The sequence below is a fragment of the Phaenicophaeus curvirostris genome, chromosome 30, assembly GCF_032191515.1.
Source record: "Phaenicophaeus curvirostris isolate KB17595 chromosome 30, BPBGC_Pcur_1.0, whole genome shotgun sequence".
Classification (NCBI taxonomy): Eukaryota; Metazoa; Chordata; class Aves; order Cuculiformes; family Cuculidae; genus Phaenicophaeus; species Phaenicophaeus curvirostris.
The window spans coordinates 4,903,923-4,917,774 of record NC_091421.1 but is presented as its reverse complement, the minus strand read 5'-3'; the positions used below and the strand labels follow the sequence as shown (position 1 = coordinate 4,917,774).

The following is a 13,852-nucleotide window of genomic DNA, read 5'->3' as shown; positions in this document are numbered from 1 at the left end:
GTGCGGACGTGTTGGGATTTGGGGGGGGGGGCAATGGGACCCCCAGGTGTGGGGTAATGGGGGGCTGTGACCCCCCAGGTGTGGGGAAATGGGGCAATGGGACCCCCAGGTGTGGGGTAATGGGACCCCCAAAGTGTTGGGAAATGGGGGGCTGTGACCCTCAAAGTGTGGAGTAATGGGGCAATGGGACCTCCAGGTGTGGGGAAATGGGGGACTGTGACCCCCAGGTGTGGGGTAATGGGACCCCCAAAGTGTTGGGAAATGGGGGGCTGTTACCCCCAAGTGTGGGGTAATGGGGGGCTGAGACCCCCAAGTGTGGGGTAATGGGGCAATGGGACCCCCAGGTGTGGGGTAATGGGGGGCTGAGACCCCCATATGTGGGGTAAGAGGGGGGGCTGTGACCCCCAAGTGTAGGGAAATGGGGTAATGGGACCCCCAGGTGTGGGGTGATGGGGAGCAGGGGGACCCAGGAATGTGGGGCTGTGGTGGGGCACTGGGAACACCTTGGGAAGAGGCATGGAGGCACTGGGAGCACTGGGGGGGGTACTGGGAGCACTGGGGAGGACACTGGGGGGCACTGGGAGCGCTGGGGGTGGGAACTGGGGGCTCTAGGGGTACTGAGGGCACTGAGGGTGATACTGGGAGCACTGGGGGGCCTCTGCGGGCACTGGGAGTGGGAACTGGGGGCACTGGGAGCACTTGGGGGGGCTGTACGGGCATTGGGGGGGGTCAGGGAGGGTACTGGGAGCACTGGGAGGGCTCTGCGGGCACTGGGAGTGGGAACTGGGGGCACTGGGAGCACTGGGAGCACTGGGGAGGGTACTGGGAGCACTGGGAGGGCTCTGCGGGCACTGGGAGTGGGAACTGGGGGCACTGGGAGCACTGGGAGCACTGGGGAGGGTACTGGGGGCTCTGGGGAGGGTACTGGGGATACTGGAAGCACTGGGGGGGCACCGGGGGCGGTTCTGGGGGGGTTACTGGGAGCACTGGGGGGCTCCGGGCGGGGCCGCTTTCCCGCCATTGCATCATCCGCGCGCGCCCCGCCCGGCCCCGCCCCCCGCCAGCACCCGCAAGCCCCGCCCCCCGCCGCTCTCCGCGCTCCCATTGGTCGGGAGGCCCCGCCCGTCGCCGCGCTCCGCGCTCCCATTGGCCGCGGCGCTTCCGGTGGTTGCGTCATGCGGAGCGGAGGCTTTAAAAGGGGCGCGGGGGCGCGGCGGGAGCGCAGTCGGCGGGACGATGCGAGCGAGGATGGAGCCGGAGCGCGGAGCGGGGACGGGCCGGGGGGAGCCGGGGCCGCCCGGGAAGGTGCGGGGGGGGGGGGGGGGGGGCTTTGGGGGGGCCTGATGGAGCCGTTCGAGGGAGGGGGGCATCGGGGGAGCAGCCTCCAGTGCAGCCGGGAAAGGTGGGGGGGTCGCTGGGTTGGCTGCTGGGACAGGGAGGAGGCGGTGCTGGAGCCGTTTCAGTGGGGGGGGGGAGGGAAAAATGGGGGAGCAGCCCCGAATACAGCCTGGGAGCGGGGAGGGGGGGTGGGGAAGGGGAGCACCCGAAAAAACGCTGGGGGGGGCAGCTGGGACGGGGAGGAGGCGGTGATGGAGCCGTTCGGGGGGGCCCCCAGGGTGTTGGTCCCATCCGACGTGTCCCCCAAAGGACTTGGGGGGGGCGGGGGGGGGGGCGCTGAGCTCCCCGGGACCCCCCCCCCTTTATCGCTTTGGGGTGGGGGGCAAATCCTTACCCTGTGCTGCTCCCCCCTCCCCAGGGATCCAGGAGAAAGTGTGTCCTCATCGACCACCACACCTGAGAGCAGGTAAGGGGGGTTGGGGGGGGGGGATCCGGCCCCTCGCGGGGTGCGGTGACCCAGAGATGGTGATGGGGGGGGGGTGTCCTAGCCTGACTTTGTGTGTCCCCCCCCGCCCCGCAGCCCCTCGCTGGCCTGGAGGTGACGATGGCAGCCGAGGGGCTCCCCCCGGGGGGCCCCCCCAGCGCCCTGCCCGGCTGGGAGCTGGAAGCCTGGTACCAGGACCTGGAGGAGGTGCTGGCAGCAGAGCCTGGCGGAACCCCCCTGCCCTGGGGGGCTGAGCAGGTGAGGGGGGGGGGGGGGCAGGCCTGGGGGCACCCCTTCAATTTGGGGGGGGTGCAGAGGGGTCGGGGGGGGCACCCCCTTATTTTCAGGGAGTGATGACTGAGGCTAATGGGGAGAGAGGCATCAGGGCAGCCCCTCACGGGGTGGGGGGGAGGAGTTGGGGGGCTCCCCCTCACTTTGAGGGGGTGTAGAGGAGTTGGGGGGCACCCCCTTACGTTGGGGGAGTGCTGAGTGCGGCTAACGGGGAGGGGGATCACAGCAGCCCCTCAGGGTAGAGATCAGGAGTTGGGGGGGCACCCCCCTTCCATTAGGGGGATGCAGAGGAGTTGGGGGGCACCCCCTGACTTTGGGGGAGTGCGGAGTGAGGCTATAACGGGAGGGGGATCAGGGCAGCCCCTCATGGGGTGGGGATGAGGAGTTGGGGGGTGCCTCCTCGCCTTGGAGTGGGGCTGAGGGATAGCGGGGACCCCCGTCAAGCTGGAGGGGGGGGGCTGACATGGGGCCTGCTCCCCCCCTTCCTCTCTCCAAAGGCCCCGTGGGGCTCGGCCGGCGGCACAGGGGGCTGCGAGCTGGACGCTGCGCTGGCTGCGGAGCTGCTGGAGCTGCAGGAGGCCCCCGAGGGCTCAGCACGCAGCGGGGTCCCCCCAGCAGCAGCGGAGGAAGAGGAGGACGAGGGGGTCGCGGGCTGCAGAACCAAGAGGAGGAGATGCGGTGGCCCCGTGGCTAGCAAAGAGGTGGCCAAGCGGCGCCAACAAGCCAACGAGCAGCGGGTGCAGGAGCTGACGGCCCAGAACGCGCGGCTGCGCGAGGAGATCGGGAGGCTCAGCGCCGAGGTGCAGCGCACGCGGGCGGCTCTCATCGAGCGCATCGTCAACCTGCGCTGCCCCGCGGCCACGGGGCAACCTGGAACTTGGGGGGCTTGTCCCCCTGGCACAGACTGAGGCGGCCAGGGGTGGGGGGGGCGCCTCTTCCCCAAGCGATTGTACAGTTCTCGCGTTTTTATTACATACACGCATGTAACCCACGAGCTCGCTGCGGCGCCTCCTGATGTGGTGGCTTCTACTTCTTCCGCTTCCCCTTGGGCACTGGGACTTCGGGGCTTTTCCCCTCGGCTACCGCGAGCTGCTTCTTCAGCTCCAGCAGCTTGGCCACCTCGGTGTCCACCTGGGCTTTCTCGGCCTTGGTGGCTTTCAGCTGCCGCACCAGGTTGCCCTGAGGGACAGGGGGCAAGGAAATGAGGGTTTGGGGGGGCAATGAGGGTTTGGTGGGGGGCAGGGAGGAGAAGGGGGGATGGGTTTCAGGGTGTACAGGCAGCAAAGAGGGGAGCGGTGAGGGTTTTGGGGGGAATGAGGGTTTGGGGGGGACAGGGAGGAGGAGGATTGATGAGTTTGGGGGTGGACAGGCAGGAAAGAGGAGGGAGATGAGGGTTTGGAGGAGGAGATAGAAGTAGGAGGGGGCTGGAAATGAGGGTTTTGGGGGGGTACAGGGAGAAAAAGGGGGAGGGATGAGGGTTTGGGGAGTACAGGGAGAAGGAGTGATGAGTTTGAGGGGGTACAGGTAGGAAAGGGGGTGCAAGAAGGGTTTTTTTTGGGGGGTACAGGCAGGAAAGAGGAGGATGAGAGTTTGGAGGGGGAGGTACATGTAGGAGGGGGCTGGAAATGAGGGTCACCTGCTTGGCCACCTCCTCTGTCAGCTCCTGGATCAGCTGCGGATCACCCGGCGCCTCTGGGGCTGGGGGGCTCTGTTTGGCCTGGGGGCAAGAGGAGAAGGAGGTGTGAGCCCTGCTCGCAGGCAGGATCTGCTGAGGGGGGGGCTGCTGCGGCCCCCCCAGACCGTGCAGGGTTACCTGAGGCTCTGCAGGCAGGTCTGCAGGCTGGAAAGGAGACAGCGAGTGAGGAAGGAGAGGAAAAAAAGCAGAGAAGGAGGGAGGTACTGAGGGCGGAGGGCAGCAAGGTGCCTCGTGGCCCCCACTCACCTGTCCCCCCCCGAAGCGCTTGCGCAGGGCTTCAACCTGGTCGTTCTCCAGCTTCTGGAAAAGGGGGCTCACCTGGAGCCGGGAAAAGAAGAAGGGTCACTGTTGTGGGGCAGGTTTTCCTGGGTTTCCCACCCTCAGGGGTCCAGCCATTCCCGATTTTCCCCCCCCACCTACGGTGCCCACGCGGTGCCCGGCGGGGAGGGTGCAGGTGAAGTTGTGGCTGAGGACGCAGCATTCCGGGGGGATGCGGAGCTGCCTCTGGATGTCCAGGCTGACGCTGGGCATGTACGGCTGCACCATCACGGCCAGCAGCGACGCCATGTTCACCGCCACACCCGTCACCGTGCCCGCACGCTGCCTGTGGGGGCGAAACGCTCCGTTATTCCCAGCTCCCATCCCCATCCCATCCATCCCCATCCCTGCCTACCTGTCCTCTTCGTCCCCCTTGATCCGCTTCCAGGGCTCGTTCACCTGGATGTATTGGTTGCCGTGGCGAGAGATGCTGAGGATGCATCTCAGGGCGTCGCGGATGCTGGTGGATGAAAAGCAAAGATCATAGAGTCACCAGGTTGGAAGAGACCCACCGGATCATCGAGTCCAACCATTCCCATCAATCACTAACCCATGTCTCTCAGCACCTCGTCCACCCGGCCCTTAAACCCCTCCAGGGAAGGGGACTCAACCCCCTCCCTGGGCAGCCTCGGACAGGGACCAATCACCCTTTCTGTGAAAATTTTTTTCCTGATGTCCAGCCTGACCCTCCCCTGGTGGAGCTTGAGGCCATTCCCTCTCGTCCTGTCCCCTGTCCCTTGGGAGAAGAGCCCAGCTCCCTCCTCTCCACAACCTCCTCTCAGGGAGTTGCAGAGAGCAATGAGGTCTCCCCTCAGCCTCCTCTTCTCCAGGATAAACAACCCCAGCTCTCTCAGCCGCTCCTCAACCCTCCAGGTGGTCCAAACCCTCCAGCTGCTGCATTCATGTGTTCCAGCCACTCACCGCACTTTCTCCAGCAGCTGGTGGTACTGGCGCAGCTCCAAGGTGACGCGGGCCAGGAGACGCTTGTCGTCCGGCGTCAGGATCATGTCAGGAACGGCGCCACCAAAGAACTTGCACACGAACATCCCGGCTCTGGGGGAGAGAAAGTGTCAGCATCTGGCCTGGGCAGGAGAACGATCTCTGAGGTGAAAAACTGGTTGGATGGAGGCCCCAGAGAGTGGTGGGAAATGGACTTAACTCCGGCTGGAGGTTTAACGAGGCCAAATGGCAGGTCCTGCACTTGGGGCACAACAACCCTGAGCAGCTCCAGCCTAGGAGAAGTCTGGCTGGAAAGTGCCTGGAGGAGAAGGACCTGGGGGGGTTGGTTGAACAGGAGCCAGCAGGGGCCCAGGGGGCCAAGAAGGCCAAGGGCATCTTGGCTTGGATCAGACCCGGCGTGGCCAGCAGGGCCAGGGAGGTTCTTCTCCCTCTGGACTCGGCCCTGGGGAGACCGCTCCTCGAATCCTGGGGTCAGTTCTGGGCCCCTCCCCACAAGAAGGATGTTGAGGCTCTGGAGCGAGTCCAGAGAAGAGCAATGAAGGTGGTGAGGGGGCTGGAGAAGAAGAGGAGCGGCTGAGAGAGCTGGGGGGGTTTAGCCTGGAGAAGAGGAGGCTGAGGGGAGACCTCATTGCTCTCTGCAACTCCCTGAGAGGAGGTTGTGGAGAGGAGGGAGCTGGGAATGGTTGGACTCAATGATCCAGTGGGTCCTTTCCAACTTGGTGCTTCTATGATTCTATGAAAGGAGCAGGAATGAGAAGAGTGTGGGACAGCCCGTGGCTCACCAGAAAAACCCAGAATTCTGGAATGGTTTGGGTTGGGAGGGACCTCAAAGCCCATCCAGTTCCACTCCTGCCATGAGCAGGGACACCTCCCACTGGACCAGGGGCTCCAAGCCCCATCCAACCTGGCCTTGAACCCCTCCAGGGAAGGGGCAGCCACCACTGCTCTGGGCAACCCGGGCCAGGGTCTCACCCCCGTCATCATGAAAAATTCCTTCCTAACGTCTACTCTCAATCTTCTCCCCGCCTCCGATTTAAAGCCAAGACCTGTTGATGAAGTTGCCCAGGTTGTTGAGCAGCTCCGAGTTGTTCTTGAGCATGAGGTCGCTCCAGGAGAAGGCGCTGTCCTGCCCCTCGGGCCGCACGTACAGCAGGTAGAAGCGCCAGATGTCGGCGGGGATGCCCGTGTCCTTGGCCATGTCCCCAAACACTCCCACGCCGCGGCTCTTGGAAAACTTCCCGTCCTCGTAGTTCAGGTATTCTGGGAAAGGCAGGAGAGACCTTGGTGTATCCCAACACTTCCCGGGCAGGAGAGGCCCCAGGGTGGGGTCCAAGCATGGATCTGGGCAGGGAACAGCCCCACAACGCAAGGATGTCACCAAAATCCTGAGCTCAAGGGGGTTCCAAAAGGGCAACTGCTGTTTTGTGCCCATGAGGGACAGACTGAGCTGTTCCCGGGGTAGCAGGAAAGCGCGGAGATGCCTCAGTCCCTGGTTCCCCTCAGTACCTGTAGCAATGAGGTGGTTCACCAGGGTGTAGTTGTCCTCGGTGCCCAGAAGCGAGCAGGGGAAGATGACGCTATGGAAGGGGACGTTGTCCTTGGCCATGAAGTTGTAGAGCTCGACCTGTCGGGGAGCAGCGGTGGGGACAGGACTGGATCGTGGGGTCCCAGCTCCATCCCTGCTTCCGTCTCACGGCATCGCTGGGTTCCTACCTGCTCTGGGTTCTTCCACCACCTCTCCCAGTGCTCCGTGTAGTTGGCCGTGATGGATAAGTAGCCGATGGGAGCATCAAACCAGACATAAAACACCTGAGGGGAGGAGTGATGGGTGAACAGGGACCCTCGGAGAGGGTATGGGGGACATCGAGTTCCTGGAGTGGGTCCTGAGAAGGGAATGGGACTGGGGAAAGGTCTGGAGCCCAGCGGTTCTAGGAGCAGCTGAGGGATCTTGGGGGAGTTTGGTCTGGAGGAGGCTGAGGGGAGACCTCATCGCTCTCTGCAGCTCCTGGAAAGGTTGTGGCGAGGTGGGTGCTGGGCTCTTCTCTCAATTAAGTGATGGGACAAGAGGAAAGGGAATTAGGGCTCTTCTTCCCAGTACGAAGTGACAGGATGGGAGGAAACGGCCTCAGGTTGCGCCAGGGGAGGTTTAGATTGGATATTTGGAACATTTCTCCATGGGAAGTGTTGTCAAACCCTGGCAGAGTCTCCATCCCTGGAGGGGTTCAAAACCGTTCGGCCGTGGCCCTTGGGGACAGGGTTTGGCTGGCAGGGTGGGGTCGGGCTGGATGAGCTTGGAGGCCGTTCCCAACCTCAGCGATTCCAAGGTTCTACGCCAGACGCCGCCTGCAGGCCCCACCTTGTCGCGGAAGCCGTCGAGGGGCACCGGCGTTCCCCACTTCAAATCACGGGTGATGCAGCGAGGTTTGAGCCCATCGCGAATCCAGGAGCGAGTGATGTAGCGAGCGTTGGCCGTCCAGTCCCCCGCGGCCCAGGATTTCTCCAGCCAGGATTCCAGCCGCTCCTCCAGCTGCGGGACAACCGTGGTGGGGGTCAGGTGGCACCAGCGGGGTCCCCATTCCCTCCCCAGATCCCCAGGGATGAAGCTCACCTTGGGTAGATCCAGGAAAAGGTGCCGGCTGGGCTTCACCACAGGGACGCTCTTGCAGAGCTTGCACTGAGGTTTCTGGAAGGAGGAAAAATGCAGGTTGGAGGGAGCCGTGGGGTGGTCCTGGGGCCGTGGGGTGGTCCCCAGCAGGATCCCAACCCACCTTCAGCTCCACAGCATTGATGAGTTTGCCACATTTATCACACTGGTCGCCCCGGGCCTCTTCGTAGCTGCAGAAAGGGCAGGTGCCCTCCACAAAGCGGTCGGCCAAAAACCGTTGGCAGTCCTCGCATCGCAGCTGCTCCACCGTGTCCTCCAGCAGGAAACCGCGGGCCAGGAGGCGCTGGAAGATGTCCTGGGCAATCCTGGGATGGAAGAGGAAGACGAAGGGGGTGGCCTCAGTCAGCCAGGAGAGTCCAGAACACCCTCAAGCAGGCATTGTGATGTTCCCCTCAACGTTTCATCCCTTCGGGCGAGTCCCCGTGGGACGCGGCCGCTCACCTGGTCTGAGACGGCGTGGTGGTGCGGCCGAAGAAGTCGAAGGAGATGTCGAACCAGCGGTAGATGTCGGCGTGGATGGCGTTGTACTTGTCGCAAATCTCCTGGGGCGTCAAGCCCTCTTCCACTGCCTTGGTCTCGGTGGCCGTGCCGTACTCGTCCGTGCCGCACACGTAGAGCGTGTTCCAGTTCCGCAGGCGGCAGTACCTGCAGGAGGGACCCCGTGACACCCCCTGCAGGATTTTGGGGACCCTACAACCCCCCCGAAGATCCTCCCCCAGGTCTCACCTGGCGAAGGCGTCGGCACTGAGGACGCAGCCGATGATGTTGCCGAGGTGGGGGACGTTGTTGACGTAGGGCAGAGCGCTGGTGATGAGGACGTTCCTCATGCCCTCCACGGGCAGCCTGGCAGGGACAGGGGCGCTCAGAGCGGGCACGACGAGCCACAGGGTCACCCCAAGCCCACAACAACACGAGCTCAGCCTGGACACCCCCTGCCAGGCCCCTCGGTGGGCCGGGACAGCCCTCGTGTCACCTCGGGACTCACACAGGTTTCTGCGGCTGCCAAGGCTTGGGCAGGGCTGCAGAACCGCGATCCCAGGCCTCGGCGGCCGCTGTGATCTCCTCCTCCGTCAGGGCACGCTCCGAACCTTCTTCCTCCTGCCGGGAAGGCTGGTTTGAGCGAGGGTCTGCTTGCCCGTGGCCACCAACCCACACAGGGACTAAAACGGAGTTAACTCCAGCTGGAGGCCAGTTCCGAGTGATGTCCCCAGGGCTCAGTGCTGGCTCCTGTTCAATGTCTTTATCAATGACCTGGATGGAGGCATCAAGGGCACCCTGAGCAAGTTTGGGGAGGACACTAAGCTGGGTGGAAGCTGGATCTGCTGGAGGGTCAGGAGGCTCCAAAGGGATCTGAACAGGCTGGATCCATGGGCTGAGACCAACGGCAGGAGGGTTAACGAGGCCAAAGGCCGGGTCTTGCCCTTGGGGTACAACAACCCTGAGCAGCTCCAGCCTAGGAGAAGTCTGGCTGGAAAGTGCCTGGAGGAGAAGGACCTGGGGGGGTTGGTTGAACAGGAGCCAGCAGGGGCCCAGGGGGCCAAGAAGGCCAAGGGCATCTTGGCTTGGATCAGACCCGGCGTGGCCAGCAGGGCCAGGGAGGTTCTTCTCCCTCTGGACTCGGCCCTGGGGAGACCGCTCCTCGAATCCTGGGGTCAGTTCTGGGCCCTCCCCACAAGAAGGATGTTGAGGCTCTGGAGCGAGTCCAGAGAAGAGCAATGGAGCTGGTGAGGGGGCTGGAGAAGAAGAGGAGCGGCTGAGAGAGCTGGGGGGGTTTAGGCTGGAGAAGAGGAGGCTGAGGGGAGACCTCATTGCTCTCTGCAACTCCCTGAGAGGAGGTTGTGGAGAGGAGGGAGCTGGGCTCTTCTCCCAAGGGACAGGGGACAGGACGAGAGGGAACGGCCTCAAGCTCCACCAGGGGAGGGTCAGGATTGACATCAGGAAAAAATATTTCATGGAAAGGGTCACTGGGCCTTGGCAGAGGCTGCCCAGGGAGGGGGTTGAGTCCCCTTCCCCGGAGGGGTTTAAGGGCCGGGTGGACGAGGTGCTGAGGGACATGGGTTAGTGATTGATAGGAATGGTTGGACTCGATGATCCAGTGGGTCCTTTCCAACCTGGTGATTCCATGATTCTCTGACCCATCCGAGCGCCAGGGACGCACCTCGGGCTCGTTACTGGTGGCTTTTTCCATGGCCGGGCAGGGTGGAGGCTGCTTCTGCAGGTAGGATTTGAACTCCAGCAGCGCCTCGGGCGTCAGGATGGAGTCAGCAGCTTTCCTGCAGGCTTCCGAGAGCGTCATGTGATGGAACCAGGTCCTGAGTGCCTGCAGCTCACCTTGAGGGATGAAAATATGAGTAGTGTGATTCCTGCAGGCACAGGAAGGTGAGAAACGCTCCCTTTCACCGCTCCGACTTCGCTCTTACTGGGCAGACTGGTTTCATCCTGGAGGACTGGGAATAAGGTGCCCCACACGACCACGTCGGCCACCGACTCCGTGTCCTGGCCCGGAGAAGCGAAGTTAGATACGGAGGCAGCTCCGGTGCCGGAGAAGGGAGCCGGGGGAATCCATTCGCACTCACCCCGGCCAGGAAGGCAGCACCTCTCCTGCGCAGGCTCTGCTCCATGTGGGCCAGCAGGGGCCCCAGGGCTTCCACCCCCTCCGGGCCCTTCTTCCCCCGCACCAGCTGGGAGTACAGGGCAGCCGAGGCGGCCGGCTGGAGAAAGGGGGGGTCAGGAATGGAGAGGGGGGGTCAGGAGTGGAGAGGGGGGGTCAGGAATGGAACTGGGGGGGTCAGGAATGGAACTGGGGGGGTCAGGAATGGAACTGGGGGGGGCAGGAGTGGAACTGGGGGGGCAGGGATGGAAGGAGGGGGTGAGGAATGGAGGAGGGAGGGTCAGGAATGGAAGAGGGGGGGTCAGGAATGGAAGGAGGGGGGGGCAGGAATGGAAGGAGGGGGGGGCAGGGATGGAAGGAGGGGGGGGGCAGGGATGGAAGGAGGGGGGGGCAGGGATGTATGGGAAGGAGTCAGGAATGGAAGGGGGGGTCCAGGAATGGAAGAGGGGGGGGTGAGGAATGGAGGAGTGAGGGTCAGGAATGGAAGAGGGGGGGTCAGGAATGGAAGAGGGGGGGTCAGGAATGGAAGAGGGGGGGGTCAGGAATGGAGAAAGGGGGGGGTCAAGAATGGATGGGAAGGAGTCAGGAATGGAAGGGGGGGGTCCAGGAACGGAAGAGGGGTTCCAGGAACGGAAGAGGGGGGGCCAGGTGGCTGGGTGTGGGTCGGGGCTGTGACCCTGGGACACCCACCTGCAGCTCGGTGGCCTCCCACTCCAGCCACTGGTTGGTGAGGTCTGTGGGCTCCTCGCCGCGTGCCAGGAAGAAGAACCTGGGGTGGGGGGGGGGGTGACACACGACCGTGCTCACCCCCACAGCCCCCCCACCCCCTCCCTGCACCTCCCAGCCCCCTCGCTTCCCCTCTCCCAGGCTTCCACGACCCCCTCCTCCACCTCAACCCCCTTTTCAGGTCTCCACGACCCTCTTGCCCCCCTCAGAACCCCTTCCCACACCCCCATAACCCCCTCTACTGACACCTCCCCCCCTATAACCCCCCAGACAACCCCTCCCTCCTCTACACCCCCCCAAAATAACACCCCCATCTCATAACCCCCCCAGCCAACACCTCCCACCCCACCCCCAATTCACCCCCCACCCCATAAACACTCCCACCTCCCCATTCAACCCCCTGACACTTCCCCCCATAACCCCCCACCCCTCAACCCCAGCACCCCCATAAACACCTTCAGCCCCCATAACCCCCCCATACCTCAACCCCAGCCCCCCCTAAACACCCCCAGCCCCATAACCTCCTCAACCCCCCAGCCCCCCACCCCATAAACACCCCTATAACCCCCCCCAGCCAACACCTCATGCCCCACTCCACAGACCCCCCCCAGCCCCCCACCCCATGAAGACCCTCATACCCCAATTCACCCCCCATAACCCCCCACCCCATAAACACCCCCAACCAATAGCTCCCCCCATAACCCCCCCACCCCATAAAGACCCACACCCCCTATTCACCCCCCATAACCCCCCACCCCATAAACACCCCCAACCAATAGCTCCCCCCATAGCCCCCCCACCCCATAAAGACCCACACCCCCTATTCACCTCCCATAAACCCCCCACCCCATAAACACCCCCCAACCAATAGCTCCCCCCATAACCCTCCCCACCCCATAAACACCCCCCAACCAATAGCTCCCCCCATAACCCCCCCTCACCCTATAAAGACCCCCACCCCCCCATTCCCTCCCTCATAACCCCCCACCCCATAAACAACCCCACCCCATAGCCCCCCCCATAACCCCCCCACCCCATAAAGACCCACACCCCCTATTCACCTCCCATAACCCCCCACCCCATAAACACCCTCCAACCAATAGCTGCCCCCATAACCCCCCCACCCCATAAATACCCCCCCATTCCCTCCCTCACAACCCCCCACCCCATAAACACCCCCCACCCCATAGCTCCCCCCATAACCCCCCCACTCCATAAAGACCCACACCCCCCATTCACCCCCCATAACCCCCCTCACCCCATAAACACCCCCAACCAATAGCTCCCCCCATAACCCCCCCCTCACCCCATAAAGACCCACACCCCCAATTCACCCCCCATAACCCCCCACCCCATAAACACCCCCAACCAATAGCTCCCCCCATAACCCCCCCACCCCATAAAGACCCACACCCCCTATTCACCCCCCATAACCCCCCACCCCATAAACACCCCCAACCAATAGCTCCCCCCATAGCCCCCCCACCCCATAAAGACCCACACCCCCTATTCACCTCCCATAAACCCCCCACCCCATAAACACCCCCCAACCAATAGCTCCCCCCATAACCCTCCCCACCCCATAAACACCCCCCAACCAATAGCTCCCCCCATAACCCCCCCTCACCCTATAAAGACCCCCACCCCCCCATTCCCTCCCTCATAACCCCCCACCCCATAAACAACCCCACCCCATAGCCCCCCCCATAACCCCCCCACCCCATAAAGACCCACACCCCCTATTCACCTCCCATAACCCCCCACCCCATAAACACCCTCCAACCAATAGCTGCCCCCATAACCCCCCCACCCCATAAATACCCCCCCATTCCCTCCCTCACAACCCCCCATCCCATAAACACCCCCCACCCCATAGCTCCCCCCATAACCCCCCCACTCCATAAAGACCCACACCCCCCATTCACCCCCCATAACCCCCCTCACCCCATAAACACCCCCAACCAATAGCTCCCCCCATAACCCCCCCCTCACCCCATAAAGACCCACACCCCCAATTCACCCCCCATAACCCCCCACCCCATAAACACCCCCCACCCCATAGCCCCCCCATAAGCCCCCCACCCCATAAAGACCCACACCCCCTATTCACCCCCCATAACCCCCCACCCCATAAGCACCCCCCAACCAATATCTCCCCCCACAACCCCCCCTCACCCTATAAAGACCCACACCCCCCCATTCCCTCCCTCATAACCCCCCACCCCCTAAACACGCCCCACCCCATAGCTCCCCCCATAACCCCCCCCGCTCACCCCATAAAGACCCCCACCCCCCCATTCCTTCCCTCATAACCCCCCACCCCATAAACACCCCCCACCCCATAGCCCCCCCATACCCCATAAAGACCCCCACCCCCCCATTCCCTCCCTCACACCCCCCCCCCCCCGACAACCCCTCACTCCCCCCTCAAGGCCCCGTTCAACACCCCCCCCCCCCGGTCCTCACTGGCAGATGGCGTTGGCCGAGAAGAGCCGGGTCCCGCTCCGCAGCTCCAGGACGGGTCCGCAAGGCCCCCCCGCCCCCCCCCCGGCCCCGGCCCCCCCCCATTCGAGCTGCACCGGCGCGGCCGCGGCCCCGGCGGCCGCCAACACCTTCACGGCGGCCGGATCGCCCCCCGCCACCCGCAGCCGCATCGCGCTGACGCAACGGGGCGGGACTACAGCTCCCACAGTGCCCCGCGGCGGGACGGCGGCTCCCACGGTGCCCCGCGCCCGGACTACAACTCCCACAGTGCCCCGCGCC

At 63.8% G+C, this 13,852-nt stretch overlaps 2 protein-coding genes across 5 annotated transcripts; one reads left to right on the top strand and one right to left on the bottom strand.

The window, feature by feature from the left end:
* Positions 1-1,228: 1,228 nt before the first annotated feature.
* On the top strand, positions 1,229-3,107 carry DDIT3 (DNA damage inducible transcript 3). The gene is made up of 4 exons (XM_069879025.1): positions 1,229-1,305; positions 1,757-1,804; positions 1,919-2,080; positions 2,611-3,107. The coding sequence occupies exons 3-4, from the start codon at positions 1,943-1,945 to the stop codon at positions 3,019-3,021; spliced, it is 549 nt and encodes a 182-aa protein (XP_069735126.1). The 5' UTR covers positions 1,229-1,305; positions 1,757-1,804; positions 1,919-1,942; the 3' UTR covers positions 3,022-3,107.
* On the bottom strand, positions 3,061-13,764 carry MARS1 (methionyl-tRNA synthetase 1). Of its 4 annotated transcripts, XM_069878989.1 has the most exons (21): positions 13,556-13,764; positions 11,054-11,132; positions 10,329-10,463; positions 10,173-10,248; positions 9,911-10,083; positions 8,738-8,850; positions 8,479-8,595; positions 8,194-8,397; positions 7,856-8,057; positions 7,696-7,770; positions 7,444-7,614; positions 6,801-6,896; positions 6,594-6,711; positions 6,134-6,347; positions 5,049-5,180; positions 4,483-4,587; positions 4,230-4,413; positions 4,056-4,127; positions 3,927-3,953; positions 3,750-3,830; positions 3,061-3,292 (listed from the first exon to the last, which is right to left on the bottom strand). In XM_069878989.1, exons 1-21 carry the CDS (start codon positions 13,741-13,743, stop codon positions 3,140-3,142), a joined length of 2,715 nt encoding a protein of 904 aa, XP_069735090.1. In that variant the 5' UTR covers positions 13,744-13,764; the 3' UTR covers positions 3,061-3,139. The 4 variants fall into 4 exon arrangements, 3 of the variants coding, with proteins under 3 accessions (XP_069735090.1, XP_069735091.1, XP_069735092.1); XM_069878990.1 differs by lacking the exon at positions 3,927-3,953; XR_011339273.1 differs by lacking the exon at positions 3,061-3,292 and having other exon boundaries at positions 3,770-3,830; positions 4,226-4,413.
* Positions 13,765-13,852: the final 88 nt, after the last annotated feature.